The sequence below is a fragment of the Miscanthus floridulus genome, chromosome 1 (assembly GCF_019320115.1).
Source record: "Miscanthus floridulus cultivar M001 chromosome 1, ASM1932011v1, whole genome shotgun sequence".
NCBI classification, from domain to species: domain Eukaryota; kingdom Viridiplantae; phylum Streptophyta; class Magnoliopsida; order Poales; family Poaceae; genus Miscanthus; species Miscanthus floridulus.
This window is the reverse complement of record NC_089580.1, coordinates 129,739,684-129,761,903: the sequence shown is the minus strand read 5'-3', so window position 1 is coordinate 129,761,903 and position 22,220 is coordinate 129,739,684. Positions and strand designations below refer to the sequence as shown.

The window sequence follows — 22,220 nt, the reverse complement described above, 5'->3', positions numbered from 1 at the left end:
ATGAGATTGAGCGCCAGATCTCTTCAATGCTCACCTCTGGCATTGTGTAGCCCAGTCAAAGTCCTTCTTCCTCTTCTGTGCTTCTTGTTCAAGAAGAAGGATGGGACGTATCGGTTTTGCGTGGATTTCAGGCATCTCAATGCCATTACAGTAAAGGCCAAATATCCAGTGTCGGTGATTGAGGAACTTTTGGATGAATTGCATGGGGTGTCTTAGTTTTCAACTTTGGACTTGACTGCCGGGTATCATCAAATTCGTCTGAAGCTAGGTGAAGAACATAAGACGACATTCCAAACCCATACTGGACAGTATGAATTCCAGGTGATGACGTTTGGGTTGACTGGCTGCACTCGCTACGTTCCTGAAGGCCATGAACATCACATTGGGGTCCTTATTGCGCAAGTGCGTGTTGGTATTCTTTGACGATATCTTGATATTCAGTCGGACGTTGGAAGAACACATTGAGCATGTATGCCTTAGTGCTAGAACTGTTGCAGTGGGACAAATGGCAAGTTAACTTTTCCAAGTGTGTCTTTGCTCAGTGACAGTTGCGCTATCTGGGCCATCTGATTTCTGAACAGGGCCGTGGCCACTGATCCGGACAAGGTCCAGGCAGTGTTGCAATGGCCAACTCCTTCATCTGTCAAGGAATTGCGCAGCTTCTTAGGGTTTGGCCGGCTATTACCGTCACTTCGTCCGCCATTTTGGTATGATCTCTCGGCCCCTCACTGATCTTCTCAAGAAAGGGGCTCTATTCGTCTGGACTACAGTTCATGAGCAATCATTTTTGGCACTCAAGACAGCTTTGACCTCAGCTCCAGTTTTGGCCATGCCCAACTTTTCTAAGCCCTTCGTCATAGAGACTGATGCTAGTGGGACTAGTGTCGGTGCAGTCTTCATGCAGCAGGGCCATCCTCTAGCATTCTTGAGTAAATCTCTCAGTCCACGTTTACAGGGCCTGTCCACGTATGAAAAAAGAATATCTGGCAATTCTTATGGCTGTTGAGCAGTGGCGCAGTTATCTGCAACTTGCTGAGTTTCACATCCTGACGGATCACAAGAGTTTAGTACAGTTGGAGGACCAGCGTCTTCATACCTCATGGTAGCAAAAAGTATTTACTAAGCTCCTTGGGCTGCAATACCGCATTGTGTACAAGAAAGGTGTTGATAATGGGGTGGCCGATGCCTTGTCACGAGCTCCGGTTCTCCAATGTGTGGGCATGTCGGTCTGCCAACCAAAGTGGTTACTGGAAGTGCTGCAGTATTATACCAATGATCTGATGACTCAAGAGTTGTTGGCCAAGCTTTCCTAATTCTTCGGTGTCTTCACCCCATTACACTCTTCAAGACTGGTCTGATTCGTTACAAGGGCCGTATCTGGGTTGGCAAGGATCCTACCGTGCGTTTCAAGTTGGTGCAAGCCATGCATGCCAGCGCAGTTGGTGGACACAGTGGGCTTCCAGTCACTTATCGGCGCCTGAAGCAGCATTTTTACTGGCCGGGTTTGAAGGCTGAGGTGTGTGCTTTTGTGACTGACTGCACAATCTGTCCAGCAGGCCAAGCCTGACCGCAGCAAGCTTCCAGGGCTTCTTCAACCGCTGCCGGTGCCTGAACGTTCCTGGAAAGTATTATCTCTGGATTTTGTGGAAGGTTTGCCAATGTCTGAAGGGTACAACTGTATCCTAGTGGTAGTGGATCTCTTCAGCAAGTATGCTCACTTTCTCAGCCTCCGTCACCCTTTCATCGCTGCTACAGTGCCAAGCACTTCATTTCTCAGGTCTATCGCCTTCATGGTATGCCTTCGGCCCTTGTCTCTGATCGTGATAAGATTTTCACCAGTGCTCTATGGCGGGAATTATTCAAGCTGGCCAAAGTCGAGCTTCATATGAGTACGGCCTACCACCCTCAATCAGATGGCCAGACCGAGCGGGTCAATCAGTGTTTGGAAACCTTCTTGCACTGCTATGTTCATGCTTGTCCCAAGCAGTGGCATCAGTGGATTGATTTGGCTGAGTACTGGTACAACACCAGTTGGCATTCGGCATTGGGGAGATCTCCTTTTGAGGTGCTTTATGGGTATGCTCCTACACATTTTGGCCTCAGTTCTGTCGATGAGCAGCCTGTGACTGATATTGCGGGGTGGCTGCATGACCGTGAGATGATGTCTGAACTAATACGGCAGCACTTGCTCCGCGCCAAGCAGCGTATGAAGCAGGCTGCTGATTCCAATCGTTCTGAGCAACAATTCCAAGTTGATGATTGGGTCTTCCTTAAGCTTCAACCCTATGTGCAAACGTCAGTTGCCAATAGAAGCAGTCAGAAGCTCACTTTCAAGTACTTCGGTCCTTACAAGGTGCTGGCACGTGTTGGCTCGGTGGCGTACAGGCTGGAACTTTCACCGTCCTCTACGATCCATCCTGTATTCCATGTTTCTCAGCTCAAGAAGGCCGTGGGTCCTCAACACACTGTAACTTCAACTTTACCTCCAGCATCAGCTCAATGGAGTGTTCCTGAGCGCATTCTGCAGCGCCGGCAGTTGCCGTGTGGTAAGAAATACATTCAACAAGGTCTTATTAAGTGGTCTAACTTACCAGTTTCATTAGCCACTTGGGAAGATTTGGAATCTCTACATCAGCTGTTTCCTCGCGCTAAGCTGTGGCTGCAACATGGCGCGCAAGAGAGGGGGAATGTCAGCGCTACGTCGCCTGACGATGACCGGATGCCGGATTCAGCTGGGCCAAGAGAAGAAAGACCGAAGAGGCCCAGAATGGGCAACCCGTGCTACGCTGGGCCGGAGTGGGCTTCCAAGTGATCCGCAACGGACGAAGGCGTTGAAGCGGCTGACCATATCGAGTGCGTAGTTATGCTGGCCGAACGGTGTATCGGAGGGCATCAGCCATTGTAATGAACCAAACTACTGCTAAGAACTCACGCTACTTCCGGTTCTCTTGCTTGCTTCCCCTACCTGCAACCGATCCCTTCGTCCTTCCTTGATCCGCTGTTAACAGTCTGTTGCGGAATCCATGGCAACCGCGCGCCGCCGTTGCCGCCACGCCGCCGCCACCGGTGGTGGCGGCTGTCCATGAAGGCGAGGCCAGAGAGCCATTTTGCTGGCACAGATCGGCTAACGCAGGCATAGATGGACTCAGCGAAGTTAAGATTCTAGGCTCCGGCGAGCGAATCTGGGCAGGAACGCGGCCCACGACCACCTTGCGCTCTGGTGTCTATAGGAAGAAGACGACTCCGGCTGCAATTTTTTATTTTCAAAATGGTATGGCGTACCGTTACCTTACAGAACCAAACAAAGACTGCAATCACACATTACAGCTCCGATCACGCTGTAATTCCATTTCGCTTGAGTTAGCGTTACCATTCGTCGAACCAAACACCTTGTTTACTCTAAGTAGGAATGGAACATGAGACCACACCAACGAAGAAACCAAACTACTGTGGTGCCGCTGTTTCCGTCGGCACATAGTTTCTGCGTGAATACAAAGGGCAAAACATTCCGGGTCTCCAGAAGACCAGAACCTCGGATGCTCTCACAAGCTCTGATCTTGGTTAGTCTTCTACATGCATATACGGAGTATAAAACTAACTCAATGGAGCCACTCGTGCATGTCATCACCAAAAACAAAAACCAACCTAGCTTAATGCTGCTGTAGTCCTGTGCTTTTGCTTATGTGCCTATACAAATGCAATGCGCTATAGTAATCCTGGTTTCACCTGAAAATAGCTTATAAGTTTCCATGGGTTTTTCTCTCGTCTTCTCGCATCCTAAGAAGGTTTTCTTCTGCTAACATATATACTCTCACAAAAGGCTTGAACTGAAACTAATCTCCTGGATGAGTCCTAACTCCAGCTCCCTTTCATTGGCCCTATATATATTGTGGAATAGTTTAGGATGACAAGTTGCATGGCTAATTATTCTTGTCCTTCTTGTTAGTGTCCAGTATCCACTGGACACTGGTTGGTATGGTCCTCACACGTGAGTCCAACGAATAACATCCAAAGGACACCCGACCTGCTACCTTGTCCCTCGCTGATCTGTCCAGGACGAAGAGCAGACGATGGGAGTAGAAAATACAAAGAGGTGCGCTGTTTTGTGGTACCCGTACAGGAGAGACAATCAGACGAGAGAGATAGCACATGGGCATCTTGCATCTATGTACCAAGAGTCCAAGACTACAAGTGGAAGTACATCCTTACTGCACAACTCATAACATACTACCTCCTTTCAAAAAAAATAGGAAGGATACAATCCTAGTTCTGATTAGTCAAAGCTGTCTGAAGTTTAACTAACTCTATAGAAAGACGTACACACATTTGTAACAATAAATACATATGCTACAGAAATATATTTCATAATAAATGTAAATGTTACTTATTCGGTATCATAAATATTGATTGATCAAACTTATAAAGATTTAACTCAATAGTATTAAACTGGATTCTTTTTGGAACGGAGGAAGTACAATGTTAGTCTCAAACATATGCACGAATTCTTGGAATATTCGAGCCCGTCCATCCTTCAGCCCATGTCACTCAGGACTCGGGAGTCAGGACGCCTTCAGTATCAGCCTCCCAAAATGCATAGAAAATAGTCACTGAACAGGTGGCGCATAATATGTTGCTTTTTCATATGCACACAGAATGGCCCCGTCTGAAATATTACTTGTCTGGATAGCGATGCTAAGGTATTTGGGCCTGATCGGCTGCCCTTCTTCTACAGTCACCTGCAGCAGCTTGTTTACAGTAAATGCAGTCTGCAGCAATCACTTCTGAGCAGGCCAACAATAAAAAGTAGTCGGAAAAGGGGAAAAAAAAAGATTTTAGGACCATCATCGAGAAATGTTCCGAAATATTCAGCTCAGCTTTGCAAACGCATCATATCTCAGTGGTCCGTCATGAGGCTTGTTGGTCGTTGCAGATTCTATTCTATGTACGACAAACAGAAAGTAGGATCTCAAATTCTGGAGGGGTTAGCTTCTACCAGATGGAAAAGGATCCACATTTATATCAGAAGAAAAGTTAAACTGATGGTTCTTCTACAGCTCTATCTCAAAAAGTTTTCCCATGCACAGCTTCCTGCAGCAATTTGAGTCAGAGTTAGATTTGTATCTATCAGAATGCAAAGTGGTCACAAACTATGCGGCTTCACTATCATTATTCATTACCTGGTAGTTCTATACGTAGCAAAAAGAGTTTCTGGTCTCCCCTAACAAAGCCAGAATCCTAACGCTTGGACTTGGTGATGTCAGGAAACCATTCCATGGTTTATCCAGTGCTTGAATTTTCTTCATAGGCCATGTCATTCTGCTTTACCTGTTTTTACTTCAGATTCCTCTTATTTGGAATCCTTTCCTGTCTGCAAGCATAAGGGAGGACTTGACTCAGAGCAGGAAAAACAAAATAATTACTATGATGTTTGTACAAATCAGAACTAACCAGCATCTCATGGTCGCCCATTATTTCCTCGATCACCTCGCCAAGAACCTTCTCTGCACTGTTAGGAACAAGAGCAGCAAAAGCAGCTGGTTTCAACCCTGAAAAGAAGTAAATAAAAAACTGTCAATTTTATGAGACCTGACCTTAAAGCGTTGAAGTTCAGTTTATTTATTTGATTACAGAGTTTCACCTTATATATGCCAACATTTCATAATTTAAGGCAGAACTTTTGACTTACCAGTTTCTGGGAAGGCATTGATGAACATTATCATCTCCTCGCCAGTCAGACCAGAAAATATGCATATCCTTGGCAGTGATCCTGCAATCTGTGAATTGGACATGCGCCTTAGCTAGAGTTTTAGATTCAGATTTAAGAGTAATAAGGAATAAAAGACCAGTACATATCCGTAAACTAAATTCTTAGCACAAGTATATGCAGTAGCATACTAAAAGCTAAAAAAATAGGTCCACAATGTGTTTGGTGCAAACCTTGACAGCTTCCAAATCAGGCTGCTCAGTGTGCATGGTGTCCCATAAGGTTTGCTTTATCATCTCCTCTGTACAATGAATCACCTGAGTCAAGTTAAAAGTACTGTGAGAACAAAATCAAACAAACTTGGATGATTTTTCAGGGTTGCACCTACCAACTAAAAACTGCAATCGCACTAAGGACAACAACAAGAGAAAGGCATTATAAACTGAATTATATTGCTAATAAGTGTACTATTCTTGACAGTTTTTTACAACACAGCACAAAGTAAATCTTTGTCCCTTCAACTCAAATTTATTTCACTTCTTTTCTTGCTGGAGAGTACGTATATTTGTTCAGTTCATGTACCATCTGCAATAACGTATAGCAAAACTATTTTCTCTATCATAGCAAACTGACAGCTAACCTAGGCAGAATAATTCCATATCAATGGAAAAACTGTAAAAGGTTACTCTAGTTTGCTGACAGTATATGGAATAAACAAGTGACTTCATCACTGTAATCAACATGTATACACAAAGAGCATTCTTGCATATATCAGTGACAGTTGATGCACAACTTGCCTTGAGGAATTCACCTTCAAGCTCTTTCAGGAAGGCCTGAATCTGCACAAAATTGTGGAACACGCATAAGTTGGAACTGGCAGCACAACACAAAGTATTATTTACTACTGCCTATGACACTAAATGCAAGACATATATGATTTTTTTCTACCGACTTTTTTTTTTTAAATGAATGTTCAGGTATGCCTACATGCCAACAAGAACTCCTGAACTTGGGATATACGATATACAGGGAGGCCATGTGCTTGGTGAAATCTGATGAAGCACAGCCTTATATGTGATCGTTTTTTACTTTACTACCAAATATTACTCCCTTTGTCCTGAAAAGAATGCAATTCTAGTGTTTGATCAAGTTTATACAAATCATATAAAGTTTGATCAAGTTTATACAAAAAGGTATGAATATTTATGATACCATTTACCAAATAACTATTGTTAGATCCATCATGAATAAACCTATTTGGTATCATAAAATACCAGTACTTTATGTATAAATTTTTGTCAAACTTTAGGTGTTTTGATTAAGTACAAAGCTAGAATTACATACTTTTCAAGGCAGAGGTAGTATCTTTTTTCCCCTAAAAAAAACTACTGAGCAGTGAGCACCATCATTGAAGCGCTTTGGTTCTTTTAAATGTAATAGTAGTGCAAAAATGAAAAAAAAATACTAATGCTCTGCAAATTGACATCACTGATTACCGTGACAGTTTCGCCTTTCTCAAATCCGATGAGCAATAGCGCCTGAAATTCACATATAGGAGTATGATATACTGTAATTTCAGCGTTTCCATGTGGGTCATGCAACGATGTAGAACAACTGCGAGCCGCAACTCACCGGTGGGCCGTACATGGGATCGTCCGCGTTCAACGGCACAAACTTGGAGTCCTCTTCCATCAGCTCGGCCGGAGCACCTGAGACGCACGGGTATATATCACATAAATGAACCACAACCGAGTACTGCCAAGCTAGCTGAAGCGCGCAGCTTCGGCCATCACACCACACATCTTACCTTCGGGGGTCAGCGATCGGAGCGGGCCGCGCCACTGGCACCATCGTCTCCTCAGTGGCGGCACCGAGATGGAGAAGGGACCGCGCGGCACCCGCGCACGATGGGGGGAGGTAGAAGCACCGGAGCGTGCGATGAGCGAGCGCGCGAGCAGAACGGCGGCAGCGGGTGTTGCAGCCATCGGCGCCGGTGGCGAGAACGGTGAAGATTTAGATTTTTATATATCCTCTTGGCTATGGATTGTGGTCTCTCTTTCGCTAGCGCTTTTGCCAGCGCGGCTGCTTGGTGCGTTGACGCTGCACGCAGTTTCAGCCGTCCGATCAGCATCCTAGGGCTTCCACTCACGAGCGGTTGGCCCTGGCTTCCACTCGTCTACCACAGATTGGAGTTGGACCACGACGACCGATCCCGCCGTCCGACCCTATTCACCCCTGTGGAGTGTGGACCGTGCCGTGCCGCGGCACGCCGCCGCCGCGACGCCATGGGGAAGCGATCCGGCGGCCGGAAGCTGCCGTTCTTCACCAGATCCTCCTCATCCTCGTCCTCCAAGCGGAATCGCTCCGCGCGCCGCCTCCCTTCCCCCTCCAAGCAGGACAACGCGATGAGGGCTCTTCTCGCCTCCCCCTCGGCCGCCTCGCCGTCCGCGACCCAGGGATCTGCGGCGGCGGGGCCGACCGCCCAGCCGCCCCCTCCCCTCTCGGCCACCGCGGGCGCTGGGGGTACCGTGCCGGGAAAGGTCACCAAGAAGAAGGCTGGCGCGCGCCTGTGGATGCGGCTGGACCGCTGGGGTACCTCCGAGGTCGTTGAGCTCGACAAGGCCTCCATAATCCGCCGCGCCGGCCTGCCCCCGCGCGACCTACGCATCCTCGGCCCCGTTTTCTCTCGTTCCTCCAGCATCCTCGGTGAGCACAGCCCGCCGCCCTCCTCTCCCTGCCCTATTTAATATTCGATCATTTGTTTTTTGTGGTGATAAAAGCAAGAAGACGCAAACTTTGGTATCGTCCTAGTAATGTACAATGATTTATTCTGCAGCTAGGGAGAAGGCGATGGTGATCAACCTCGAATTCATCAGGGTTATAGTGACTGCCGAGGAGGTGCTCCTGTTGGACCCTCTAGTGCACGAAGTGCTCCCTTTCGTTGACCAATTGAGGCAGCACCTGCCTCTGAGGAGCCTGGTGGGTGGGAATGGTGAATGTGCCCCTGATGGCAATGGGGAAAAGCAGAAGGGCTCGCCTGGAGGCCAGGTGCCCTGTCTTAATGAGGCGACTGGTGCAGAGCATGAGCTGCCATTCGAGTTCCATGTGCTGGAGGTCGCGCTTGAGGTTGTGTGCTCATCGTTGGACCTTAGCGTGGCTGACCTTGAGAGGCATGCTACTCCAGTGCTTGACGAGCTGACCAATAATGTGAGCACGAGGAACCTTGAGCGAGTGCGGAGCCTTAAGAGTCATCTTACCCGTTTGCTTGCCCGTGTGCAAAAGGTATCATTAAAGAAAGACTATGTGTGCTTAATTCCTCAGTCTACCTGAATTTGAGTAGTTTATAACCATGGTTGTTTCTTATTGTTGCATGTCAATTTTGTAGATCAAAATACCATTGAATTATATTACTAAGATAATCCTAATTAATTGGTTTCCAACAGTCTATTCTATTTGCAACAATGGAGCTTAGATTGCCTCATGTTGTAAATTGCTATAGTTTTAGTTGATTTGTGCATAGAGTCACAAACCAATCCAGCTTGACTTTTTTCTCTGATCTTCTTATCTGGCATGATGCTCATGCAAAAAGAATTCCTCGATGTACTTACAGTTGTGTATCCACTATGGATTTGTAAAAGAGGCATGATTAATTTTAGCTGCGGGAAGACAAATAGAAACAAGCCATTGAATTTTTGTTTTTGGAATTAAACTGTAGGGCTCTCTTTCGTTCTCTCTTAAGCCTATTGTTTACATCATATTGTGGTGAGCTGCTGAGTGTTTCTGTTGTGCTTGTGACAATCTTGGTGATATCTCATATGCTGCTGTACTGGGATCTGTCATGTATTTATTTATTGTATCTTATCAGGTCAGGGATGAAATAGAACACCTTCTAGATGATAATGAAGACATGGAACATCTGTATCTAACAAGGAAGCAAGTACAAAACCAACAGGTTGAGGCTTTAATGTCATCTGCTGCTTCCAACAGCATTGTTCCTGCCGGAACAGGTGTGCCCAGGCTGAACTCTAGCTTTCGGCATAGCATGAGCATTGCTACCAGCATGCATTTGGATAATGATGTGGAAGACCTAGAAATGTTACTTGAGGCCTACTTCATGCAGCTGGATGGAATTCGCAACAGAATTTTGTCGGTTAGTCTCTTTATCCACACTGAAATAGCATGTATTGCCCTGTATTGTTGGTTATGTAATTATATGATGCTATCTCATGATACATAATCTGCATATGCTAGAGAGAATACACTTGCTAAGATATATTCCTTTTGTTTTCTACCAAACACAGAGCTCAGTCTATACAAGTTAAAGTAGTACTCCCTCCATTCCAATTTGTGTTGTTATGTATCTAGACATCATGTGTATCTAGATGTGTAACAAAAACTATGTACCTAGAAAAAACAGAAAGACTTACAATTTGGAACGGAGGGTGTCGGGTTCATAAACCCGGGGTCCCCAATGGAACCGCTTCCCTACAAAACTCGGCCCAGCAGGCGGCGCAACGACAGCACACGCCTGGGCCGGCCCAGATACACAATAACAGACCAAGACCACGATCCCGTCCCCGACCGGCACCTCAGACCTCTGGGGGCAGGCCCCGTACTCGCCCGACCTCTGGGTGGGGGGCTCCGCCTCGCCCGACCTATGGGTTGCGGGCTCCGCCTCGCCCGACCTCTGGGTCGCGGGCTCCGCCTCGCCCGACCCCTTTCTCCGACCAAGGATACACCGGACCTCTGCTCGCTACTCTTTCTCGACCGACACGGTCGGGGACGACTGGGAACGACCGACCGGGGACGCCCGCTCGGTGTGGGCCTGGGGAGCAGGCGGAGCAGATAAGGTAAGACGCTCAAGTCAACCGCAATACCGAGGACCGTACCCTGCCATACCCTGCGCACCTACAAGACGGTGCCTCTAGGTCATGACAGGCGGACACTATACAACCTTCCAAACGCGTCAGACCACAAACAGTATTGTGGGCGCCGACGTTTGTCGTACCAGGCGAACACGGTAGAGCCTGCCAGACGCGTCTGGGCATAAACAGTATTGTGGGCGCTGGCAACCATCCCGTACCCGATGGCGTGAGCAACAAGACTAGGCAGCACACGTATACACTTTCTCTCTTTCTCTCTAACTTGTAAGGCCATCCCTTTTAACTATAAAAGGGGATGCGCTCTCTCCTGAAAAACGACGTGGCTCTCTCTCGACGACTCGAGAACACAACAGCTCAACAAGCTTTAGAGACACACAGAGCATACGCTCCAATACTTAGCATACGTTAGAGCCCCCGTCACTCTCGGCCAATCGGTCAGAGTCCGATCGGGCCCCTAACACCCCCTTTTTCATTCCTTATTCGTTTGTAACCCCACAACAAACTTTGAGCACCAGGGCTCAGGAATAAAGTCGCCGACCGATCTCAACTGGACGTAGGGCCCGTTGTCTGAACCAGTATAAATCATGTGTCATTGAGTGCTAGGCCATATCCGATCACAACACATGGTAAAACTACAAATATTTACTTGTCGGCCATATTTCGCACCGATAGTTGGCGCCGTCCGTGGGGAGGACATCGTTCGTTCACGCTTTTGGTCATCGAATGGCCCACCTTTCCATGATCTTCAGCATGGCGGGGTCGAGCGATATGATTTCCTTCGGCTCGCTGGAGTTTTCCATGCTCCCACCTGTTGGGATGTGGGTTCCTCCCGTCTCCGAGCCGCTCCAGACTTTCCTCTTCGGAAGCCTGGGCTTCGTCGCCGACCAGCTCGACGTACTCCGCCTCCACGAGGAGGCGCTCGTCCCGACGTCCACTGGAGGAGGAGCGCCCTCCATCGGCCCTGGGCCACTCGACGACCTCAACGTCGAGACACTCACACTTCGTCTTGAGCCCATGCTGGGCTCAAACCCCACGGTGAGTGATGTACATATTGTTCTTTACTCACTATTTAACACCTTCCGCCGACTCTCTGGAGGGACCCTGTTGTCCCCACCGCGACCGTCGTGTGACCGGTTCCACTACGGCTTCGCGTTCGCGTATGCGCGGGGGCTTCGAAGGATGCTGACGCCATCCCCTCTCACGTCCGAGTTCGTGGGGATGGCGGGCTACGCTCCCGCCTCCTTTCACAACCTCGTCGATGACAAGGTCGAAAGCGACGGCTCCAGCATCGGCGACGTCGTGGCACCTGTCACCCTCTGTCCCGGGAGTGCGCTATGGCGGACGCCCCGGGACAGCCACCGGTGGTAGTGGAGTCTCTGCAGACTCACACCCCTTCGGACCCCGTGCGAAGGCCCTCGCGCGTGCGCAGGAGCACGGCGAGGAGTTACGACAAAGGCGGCAGAGCTAGCCGCCACTTGCGCTGGCGCGCTCGGCGCAGCACGTTGCGCCACATGCGCGTAACCCGGCGAGCGGCGCTCGGGGTCACGCCCGTCATGTCCAGCGTAGCATACTGGACGAAGGGGACGACCCCCCTCAGTTTGCTCGGGCTGGCCAGAACATCGCTGTTGCGGCGATGCTTCTGCGCGGCCTCCCCGACCCTGCCGACCCCCAGGAGCAAACAATCCACCGGTACCTCCGGGCGCTGGTGGAGACCGCCGTCGTTCAGCAGGCGGAGAGCTCCGCGTCGCGACACCGGCTCGCGGCCTCTTGCCCAACCGGGGGACTGGGGCCGCACCAGTCGAATCGCTTCGTCCACTCATCGCAGTAGTTGTCGGGCATGGGGCAGGAAGCCACGACTGCACCGCAGCCCGACCTGGCGCCCACTCCACACCGATCACCTGTGCACGAACGGCTCGGGCCGAACCATGACGCTCGCAGCGTCATCAACAATTGACGCCACGCCCGGCACGATGATGACGTCCATCGAGTGGCGGCGAGAGCGGGCGGTGCGGGCCTCGACCTGACCATCGAGGAGTGTGAGGAAACGCACCCCAGGCATGGCGGCCGACCGAACGATCGGAGCCCTAGCCCTGATGGTCCGGGGCCACGGGCCTTCGGTCGCCAGATCTAGAAAGCGCTGTTCCCACAGCGCTTTCAACCGCCCACCAACACCGAGCCCCCGAGCTTAGTGTTTGACTAAGTCGTGATGTTCTTCTGAGTTGTTTTTATTCATCCAGGTCGTTTCTAGACTTCTCTGGTTCTTGATGTACCTCTTCCAGGTTGTTTGCACTTCGTCCAGGTTCTTTCTGAACTTGTATGTACCTCATCCGGGTTGTTTTCTGATCACTTCAGGTTCTTTTTTGTCTTGATTTCTGTTCCCAACTTGTCTGTGTTGTTTTTCTTCAATATGGGTTCTTTCTGATCTTGACTTGATCTTTGTCTCTCCTTGTTGGGGTTCTTTTCTGATCAATCCGGGTTCTTTCTAAGCTTGTCTTGGTTCTTGCCGCACCTTGTCGGGGTTCTTTTTTTATCAATCTAGGTTGTTTCTTGACTTATCTGAGTAAGTAGCTCTCAGGAGCGTGTTTTTCCTGATCTCATGGTACAGATGTAGCTTTCCTACATGTTAAACATAAAAATATGTTGTAAATGACATTCTGGATATAAAGTGGACAGCATGTCCCATATTTGAATAATCAATCAGGGGCGGGCCCTGGCATTATGAAATGCATATAAACTTTTTGCGTCTTGCTCTTGCTAGGCCATGCAAATTCCTCAGGTAGTGTCATGTTACGTTTAAGCACTTGAATCTCTGGCGTATGGTTCAGAGGTTCATGACGTGACCATGTGAGCCTGGCACTCGGTTCGTGACCGTCCATGTGAGTAGACAAGCTTCACGGATTAAGGCGTGTTCTACCTGAGGAATTCGAAGACCGTTAAGAGAAGACCTAGAGCACTATGTTTGCTCGCATGATGATTTTTTGTATCTTGAGCACTATGTTTGCTCGCATGATGATTTGACTTTAGAGCACTATGTTTGCTCGCATGATGATTTTGTGTCTTCCCAGAGACATATGAATAATATTTGAAATATATAAAAAATGAGACGTGACTTAGCTTGGTTCGTGGCCGCGTTGTCGATCGCCGCAGCCGAGTAGTCGATTAGTGCGGCATGGAGCTGAGTGGAGCTGAGTTGTTGTAAGTAGACTTGATAACTTTCTGTCACCTGATGTAGTCGAACACCTTGACATTGTTCGGGTAGTTTCGTCTTGACACTTTGGTGTTGTCGGGTAGTTGGATATGAGCCGAGTTGTGTTTGAACCAAATTTTGAGAACTCGGGCTAGTGGCTTGACGTAGTTGGGGAGTTGTTGAATTTGGAGCGTAGCTGTTTGTCTGAATCGAACGGACTCCTTGATTGCTGTTTTCTCCGTGCTGCTGGTCACGGGTTCGATCTCTTGTGAGGCCTCAATTTTTATGTGCCTATATCAATATCGGATCGTGGTCTACTGGTCTTGTTTTGCTTCCTTTGGTTTGCCTGACTCCATGGCTTCTTGCATGTCTTAGACATATATACGTATATATATATATATATATATATATATATATATATATATATATATATATATATATATATATATATATATATATATATATATATATATATACGCAGGCCTCTTTCCTTATTTGCTTGTTGCTCGCAATCGTACAGGTACACATGCACCGCATAGATCCGTAGCTTGCATGTCTTGAGCTGCCTTCTAGTAGCTTCTAAGTTTAGTCGTTGACGTCATCTTGCATAGCCATAATTAGCTGGTATTCTTCCTTGCTTGCATGTCGCCGGTTTGTGTAGGAGCTGGACTCGGCATGTCCGAGTTGTATTAGAATCTGCATGGAGCCGAATTGTTGACGGAGGTGGTGTGGCGGTCTGTCTTGTTCTGGTTTGTCCGAGTTGTGGTCGAAGTCGGCACCAGCTTGAGTAGAGTTCAACTCGGAACCAGCGATGCTCGACGGAGAGCGTGCGTGGGTTGGAGTCGGACTCGGCTCCGAGTGGGCTCAAGTCCACACGTGGTGCTTCCTTGCCGCTATGCTTTGTCTAATGCCATTAGTCTTGCATGTAGATTCTTCTTGGATCAACGGAACGTGCGGTTGCATGGCATCCTCCGTTGTTGTGAACACGCTTAAGCTGAAGATGACGAGTTGTCGATGAGGTCTTCGTGACGAATCTTGATCTTGAGGTCCACCGAACTCTCGAACGCAAAGCGCCGAGAACTTCTACCTGGCGCGCCAGCTGTCGATGTTTTACCACCGGCAACCCGTCACGGGGTACCCGGGATGGTGATTTGTTCGGAGGGGTATCGGCGTTTGCAGAAACTCGATGGTAAACGCAGGAAGACAATGATTTATACTGGTTCGGCACGCCGGAAAGTCACGGCGCCCTACGTCCAGTCTGGCGTGGATAGTATATTGCGCCCTGCGCTGTTTGTTGTGTTGCGAGGTATGTTGTGGTTGTGAGTTCTGTCGGTTATGTGTCGGTGCCGATCTACGGACCCCTGCCCTCCTTTATATAGTCCAGGAGAGGCGGGAGTCCTAGTCGGTTACAAAATAGAGATCCTAGTAGGATTACGTGTAACTAGTTCTAGTAGGATTACATGTAGGGAATTCTAGTTGGACTAGGTCTTCTTCTCTCTTCTCCGTTGGAAACCCCATGGGTCCCGCATCGACAGGCTCCACGGGGGTGTGATACTACCCTCCTTTTTTACTATCATATAGTAATACTTTTCGCCCAAACGAAAGGACGTCGTCCAAACGAAAGGGCGTTCCGTTTATTTGATTACCCTACGTAACTTGCGCTTTAACCTCCCGACCGATTACACCCCGCCACGACCTACGATTACGAGCAGCTGAGCCTCGCGGGCCACGCCCGGGTTCTTAAGGTTGCAGCCTACAGGTCAACGGGCAGGTGCGAAAAAGAAAGGACAAAAAGGGCGAACGGGACAAGCTTCCCCTCACGAGTGCTTCCATCACAAAACGAACTTGAAATATTCATGAACGTAAAACAGTTCACAAGGGGGCTCCACCACGAATTCATCTTTTACATAAACTGACTATTTCTACTCTAATTCAAGTGTGGCCCCCTGGCTGCGTCGGCTGACGGTGCGATTAACAAGGACGAAGGCAGCTCGACTGCGGTCGGAACGACGTTCGGCTCGGTTGGGGGCGGGACGACGCTCGCCTCCGACCCGGCCTCCGCTGCCTACGCAGGCTGGACGACATCTTCCACCGCACATCTGCAGCCACGGTCGAACGACGAGCCTCCATCACCCACTGCGCGGTGACCTGCTCCGTCTCGCCCGACCCCTTGGGTTCGAGCTCCGCCTCGCCTGACCTCTGGGTCGCGGGTTTCGCCTCGCCCGACCTCTTGGGTTCATGCTCCATCTCGTCCGACCCCTTGGGTTCGTAGCCCTGGCTGACAGGACGCGGCCTGCCCTATGAAACGTCGCTTGGGCGGGGCCCACCACTATCGCAACACGGGCACGGTAAACGAAGCGCAACCACACACAAACAACCCTCCATCTTCCTAGGCAGGGTTTGGAGGGGCCCACCGACGGAATCTCCATCGAGGAGAGGCCAATTGGTCACCCGAGTCGATCGGACGGCTTGGGCAGCTGCCGAGATACAGGTAAGAAGCAGTGGGATGCCCCATGCGGGTTATGCCGACTCCGTCACGAACGACGGATCCGGATTCTACTCGGACATATTCGATAGGAGCTCCCCGAACCCGTCACTCGAGCCATCGAGGTAACTTTACCAACCCCCGTTCTACTTTCTAGTGCATGATCATTCATTCATCCATACATTCATCCCATACATCCAAGCATTGCATATGTCATTGTTGCATTACAACGCTTCGCGTCGCGTCACGAAGCGGTAGTCGTCTCATTCGATATGAGCGGCGATCGACCGGGGTTCGAAGGCCGGCCCGCGGAGGGCTCGAGGCCGTCTCGCGTCAAACAGAGCCAGGGGAGAAAACGCAGATGAGCCCCAGCGGCCTTTGCCCGATCCACTCAGAAGCGGACAGGGTCATCTCGACCTTGTTTGATTCTGACCTCGAGCCATGCTTACAGAATCTCCATCGAGGGGAGGCCAGTGGGCTACCTGAGTCGGTCTTCGGAACGGCTCGGGCATCTATCGGGAGGCGGTTAAGGAGTAGTGAAATGCCATATGAGGGCTATGCCTTCCCCGTTACGAACAACGGACCCGGATTCCACTCGGACATACCTGTTAGTGAGCTCACCGAGCGCGTCACTCGAGCCATCGAGGCAAACGACGTTAGCTCAACCTCTCCGGTTGCGAAAACCGCGGACGGGGTGACGCACGAAACTTGCCCGACCCCTACCGAGCCCAACGGGGCTCGGGGGCTCGGGCCACCCGACCCCAACTCGGGAATCCAGCCGACTGCACAGGTTGTGGTCGGAGCGGACACGGGCGAACACCTCGATCGGAAGAGACACAAGAGTCCGCAGACCCAAAACAGAGTACCAAGGTGCTCAGCCTCCGTCCGAGTCCCCAGTCGGCCGCAGGCTCGGGGGCTACACCCACCAGATGCCCTCTCGCGCACCCGGTGGAAAACGGATTACCAGCGAGTCTCCTCTTCAGGGGCTGAGCACCTATGTCTGCACGGCGCGCCTCTGTGGCCTTCGCCAGTCCCTTCCTCAGGGCCTGGGTGCCAATATTCCTCCGACGGGCCTCCACGGCCTTCGTCGGTCCTCCCCACGGAGGCTAGGCGCCCGTATCCCCTTTGCTAGTCCTCCACATAGAGGCTGGATGCCTAAAATCCCACTCGGTTACCCTACGTGGTACAACAAACCAAGGGGGAAAACACCGAAGTTCCAATGACAGCCCCTTCACGACTTCACACAAGTCCAAAGGGGCTCGAAGGCTCCTGTCGGGTTCATAAACCCGGGGTGCTCAATGGACCCGTTTCCCTATAAAACTCAGCCCAGCAGGCAGCGCAACGACAGCACATGCCTGAGCCGACGCAAATACACAATTACAGGCCAAGACCACTGTAACGTCCCGCCTCTATGAGGCCGGGCCCGCTTACATCTGGCAGCTTTTCTAGGACATAGACTGTCCTCACAGACCCACACAAGTTTTTTCTGCGCACTTTGTCCTCACTCGTGCGCACCCGGGAAAGATTTCCCGATCGGTCACCCAACTTGAAATTGCTCTAGGCCAAGCACGCTTAACCTCAGAGTTCTTTAGAGATGGGCTTCCGGAAAAGAAATTGCAACTTGTTGGTATGAGTGTCCTATTAATCCTGTTAAGCTCTGGGCCAGGATGTTACATCCTCACCCACTTAAGAGACCGACGTCCTCGTCGGTCAATCCCAAGCCAGGAACGTCCCCTCTTGGCCACATCCGTGTGTCCAGTGTCAGCGCATGTGCCATGCCGTGTGACCACTCTAGAACCACTTCAGCCATGCACACCATGCCTGCGCAACTACGACACACGCGCCTGTGAAACCGTGAGAGTCGGCTCTGATACCATTCTGTAACGTCCCGCCTCTGTGAGGCCAGGCCCGCTTACATCTGGCAGCTTTTCTAGGACATAGACTGCCCTCACAGACCCACACAAGTCTTTTCTGCGCACTTTGTCCTCACTCGTGCGCACCCGGGAAAGATTTTCCGATCGGCCACCCATCTTGAAATTGCTCTAGGCCAAGCACGCTTAACCTCAGAGTTCTTTAGAGATGGGCTTCCAAAAAAGAAGTTGCGACTTGTTGGTATGAGTATCCTATTAATCCTGTTAAGCCCTGGGCCGGGATGTTACAACCACGATCTGGTCCCCGACCGGCACCTCCGACCTTTGGGTCGCGGGCTCCGCCTCGCCCGACCCCTTTCTCCAACCAAGGATACGCCGGACCTTTGCTCGTTGCTCTTTCCCGACCGACACGGTCGGGGACGACCGGGAACGACCGACCGGAGACGTCCGCTCGGTGTGGGCCTAGGGAGCAGGCGGAGCAGATAAGGAGGTAAGGCGTTCAAGTCAACCGCAATACCGAGGACCATACCTTGCCATACCGTGCGCACCTGCAAGACGGTGCCTCCAGGTCATGACAGACGGACATTATACAACCTTCCAAGCGCGTCAGACCACAAACAGTATTGTGGGCGCCGACGTTTGCCGTACCAGGCGAACACGGTAGAGCCTGCCAGACGCATCTGGCATAAACAGTATTGTGGGTGCTGGCAGCCATCCCGTACCTGATGGCGTAAGCAACAAGACTAGGCAGCTCACGTATACGCTTTCTCTCTTTCTTTCTGACTTGTAAGGCCATCCCTTTCAACTATAAAAGGGGATGCGCTCTCTCCTGAAAAACGACGCTGGCTCTCTCTCTCAGACTCTTGACGACTCGAGAACACAACAGCTCAACAAGCTTTAGAGACACACAGAGCATACGCTCTAATACTTAGCATACGTTAGAGCCCCCGTCACTCTCGGCCACTCGGTCAGAGTCCGACCAGGCCTCTAACACTCCCCTTCTCATTTCTTATTTGTTTGTAACCCCACAACAAACTTCGAGCACCTGGGCTCAGGAATAAAGTCGCCGACCGATCTCAACTGGACGTAGAGCCCATTGCCTAAACCAGTATAAATCATGTGTCATTAAGTGTTAGGCCACATCCGATCACAACGCACGACAAAACTACAAATATTTATTTGTCGGCCACATTTCGCACCGACAGAGAGACTACAAGATTTTGATTGATTCTGTTTTGATATGATCTCTCCTTGAAAATAAAACAGGTTCGGGAGTATATTGATGACACAGAAGACTACGTCAACATTCAACTGGACAACCAGCGTAATGAACTCATTCAACTTCAGCTTGCACTGACCATTGTATCCTTTGGCATAGCTGCCAACACTTTCATTGCTGGAGCTTTTGCAATGAACATCCCGAGCTCCCTGTACAACATCACTGATGGCAGCCTCTTCTGGCCATTTGTCGGGGGCACCTCATCCACCTGCTTTGTAACCACCATCCTCTTATTTTGGTATGCCTGGTGGAAGAAGCTGCTGGGTTCTTGAGCACAAAGCAAAGGCAAGATGGCAGAGAGCCTTGTGATGTTTGCAGAAAGGAAGTAGGCGTTCTGAGGATATTAGAGAACTGTGGGGATAGCATGAAAACCGCACATAACATCTCACGAGTGGTCCATAAGATGAGTACGTGTAATTTCTCATTAGCATAAACGAGATGATGTGATGATCGATATACTTCTGTTAACATCATTAGATGTAGCTCTTGCTAGCAGTGGAAAAATGTTGCCATGAAATTATATTATCCAGCAACGGTTGGTTTCTTGTACAGATTGCTTTTCTTTCTGTTTTGGAGGTACCATCTTCTGTGCAAGTTTTTGGGCAATCGGCAGGTGATGTTGTTTAGCCGACTATAGCCACATCTCGTGCCCAATCTACTGATCGTTCTCTTCCACCTGACGAATTGTGACTCCCATGATGAGTGGATCAGTTGTTAAGGATCAGCTCTTCTCATATTTTGGTTAGCGTGTTGGTTGCTCAGTTGAGCCCTATCTCTCTTTGTTGTCGGCAGATGCTTGGGTGTGTGGATGTTCTTCACTTCTTAACATGTTTCAGTTTGTTGTTCAGCTGGTCTTTTCTTCAGCAATGATGCTTGCATAAAGCTTTTCATGAGATAGGCTACTTAGAATTTAGATGATCAAGTTGATTTTGTTCGGCTGCTTATGAAAAAAATTTGCTACATCATTCCCCACTTGCCCTTCACTTTTTTTTTTTTTTTTTTTTGAGTGGAACCCACTTTTCTTCACTGCTTGATGTCGATTCCCATACGAACGAAAAACATCTTGCTCATGAAATCAATTTGGGCCACGAATAGTTTATAGGCCGAAGCACTTGGTCACGTGAATAGCCCATACATGGCCCATCATGCAAGTCTGCTTGGCAATACGCAAAGTACGTGTTTTGGTCATAGCTCTACCACGATTCACCAGACTCCTATATGAAGTGTGGCAATTATTAACTAGAGGAAATTCATGCGCGGTGTATGTGGCATGCGCTTCATAGTTGGCTCTAGCTTAAGGAGTACTAACTACTACACGTAGTTTTCTCTTGAACGGGCCCATACTTGTACTCGTACACATATAGTACCGTCGCAAATCGCAATATGTTACATACAGCGGCGCTCGAGCTTCATAGAAATCTCGCCAACATTTTTGTCGATTCGGTGGAGAATGATGCAGAAATCTCGCCAACATCTTTGTTGATTCGGTGGAGAATGATGCGTTCTACTCTTTGAGCCCTTTTTCAAACGTCTCTATGATTGGTATTTGTGCTGCTCAAACTTTATTAGATTTAACTAGGATTATAAAAAACAATAATAACATTTATATCTCTATATAAATTTATTATAAAGATAGATTTAACGATACATCTAATGATATTAATTATAATATAAATATTAATATATTTTTTATATATTTGGCTGCTCACATCCTATTTGGATGCCCAAGTGCCCAACTGCACATTCCAACACAATCGGACTGGCCAGTGCAAGCAATCAAGGATATTTCACCACTTGATCACATACCGCGGAAGCACTTCAACACTTTCCGTCTACTATGCTGCTGGCACATTTGGAAAAGAAGGAATTCCAGAGTCTTCAGATCAGACAGGACATCATTGTCTGCAACTCTCGCAGCGTGCAAAACTGAAGCTTTTACCTCTGGGGCTCCAGGCTTCCAAGACAGGATAGAATGATTGCCACAACTTGGTGCTCGATTCTAGCTAACGCAATGTAACGCTAATCAACGAGTATCCCAAAACAAAACCTTGTAACCTACATGGCTGCTTAAGAGCCAATTATCAATATAGCAACCAGGTGGGGGATCCCCCCAGTCGAGTTATCAAAAAAAAAAAAAGTTGAATACGTTTGATTTCTTAGGAAATAAGATTAATAGTTAAAAAGACGTGCTTCCTTCCGGCCTTCGTTTCTGGCCCTGTTTGCTTGTCTTATAATCCGTACTTTTCAGCTTATTTTTTTAGTCGAAACAGTATTTTTCTCTCATGACAAATCAACCGGAATAGTGTTTCAACTTATTTTTTCAGCGAAGCGAACGAAGCCTCTACCCCCAAATCAAGGGGTTAGAGAGGAATAAGGAGAATTTAATACCCTACAGTCAAAATCTCTCTCAATCCCCTCCGATCTTGTCCAGCCCACTTTGGTTTAGCGTAGAAATGAACGAGGCTTCGGCCCCGTTCGGCTGGTAGAATTTTAGCTGAAACTAGATAAAAAATACTGTTCTGGCTGAATTATTGTGAGAGAAAAATACTATTTCGACTAAAAAAAAGCCGAACAAATCGAATATGAGATAAGTCGAACGGGCCTTCGTCGAGATGCTGCCGAGCGGTTCTGGATGCAGCGGCATGTCTTTGTGCGAGCCTGCGAGGTCATGGAGCGGCGTGGCCTTGCTGTTGTAGGCCACGGCACGCCATGACAAGAAGAAAAGGCAGGAAGAAGGTAGGAAAGGCTGACATATGCAAACTTCTATCTATATCTATAATAGCTATCTAGCTAATAGCTATTATCTGATTT

At 49.0% G+C, this 22,220-nt stretch overlaps 2 protein-coding genes across 2 annotated transcripts; one reads left to right on the top strand and one right to left on the bottom strand.

Annotated features, from left to right (window-relative positions):
• Window positions 1–4,334: 4,334 nt before the first annotated feature.
• LOC136541244 (uncharacterized) lies at window positions 4,335–7,827 on the bottom strand. The gene is made up of 9 exons (XM_066533031.1): window positions 7,512–7,827; window positions 7,337–7,413; window positions 7,201–7,242; window positions 6,502–6,543; window positions 5,938–6,021; window positions 5,687–5,774; window positions 5,449–5,546; window positions 5,178–5,368; window positions 4,335–5,088 (listed from the first exon to the last, which is right to left on the bottom strand). The coding sequence occupies exons 1-8, from the start codon at window positions 7,687–7,689 to the stop codon at window positions 5,348–5,350; spliced, it is 630 nt and encodes a 209-aa protein (XP_066389128.1). The 5' UTR covers window positions 7,690–7,827; the 3' UTR covers window positions 4,335–5,088; window positions 5,178–5,347.
• Window positions 7,828–7,879: 52 nt separating this feature from the next.
• LOC136541243 (putative magnesium transporter MRS2-G) lies at window positions 7,880–19,975 on the top strand. The gene is made up of 4 exons (XM_066533027.1): window positions 7,880–8,410; window positions 8,541–8,986; window positions 9,570–9,854; window positions 19,397–19,975. The coding sequence occupies exons 1-4, from the start codon at window positions 7,990–7,992 to the stop codon at window positions 19,679–19,681; spliced, it is 1,437 nt and encodes a 478-aa protein (XP_066389124.1). The 5' UTR covers window positions 7,880–7,989; the 3' UTR covers window positions 19,682–19,975.
• The last annotated feature ends 2,245 nt before the right edge of the window (window positions 19,976–22,220 follow it).

Excerpts from the sequence above, each read along its gene's own strand:
- LOC136541244 (XM_066533031.1), bottom strand. The coding sequence starts at position 7,689 with ATGGCTGCAACACCCGCTGCCGCCGTTCTGCTCGCGCGCTCGCTCATC. Across the intron at positions 7,414-7,511 it reads CCGATCGCTGACCCCCGAAG|GTGCTCCGGCCGAGCTGATG; the intron begins GTAAGATGTGTG and ends CGTGCGTCTCAG. Across the intron at positions 6,544-7,200 it reads AGAAAGGCGAAACTGTCACG|ATTCAGGCCTTCCTGAAAGA; the intron begins GTAATCAGTGAT and ends AATTTTGTGCAG.
- LOC136541243 (XM_066533027.1), top strand. The coding sequence starts at position 7,990 with ATGGGGAAGCGATCCGGCGGCCGGAAGCTGCCGTTCTTCACCAGATCC. Across the intron at positions 8,411-8,540 it reads TCGTTCCTCCAGCATCCTCG|CTAGGGAGAAGGCGATGGTG; the intron begins GTGAGCACAGCC and ends TTTATTCTGCAG. Across the intron at positions 9,855-19,396 it reads TTCGCAACAGAATTTTGTCG|GTTCGGGAGTATATTGATGA; the intron begins GTTAGTCTCTTT and ends AAAATAAAACAG.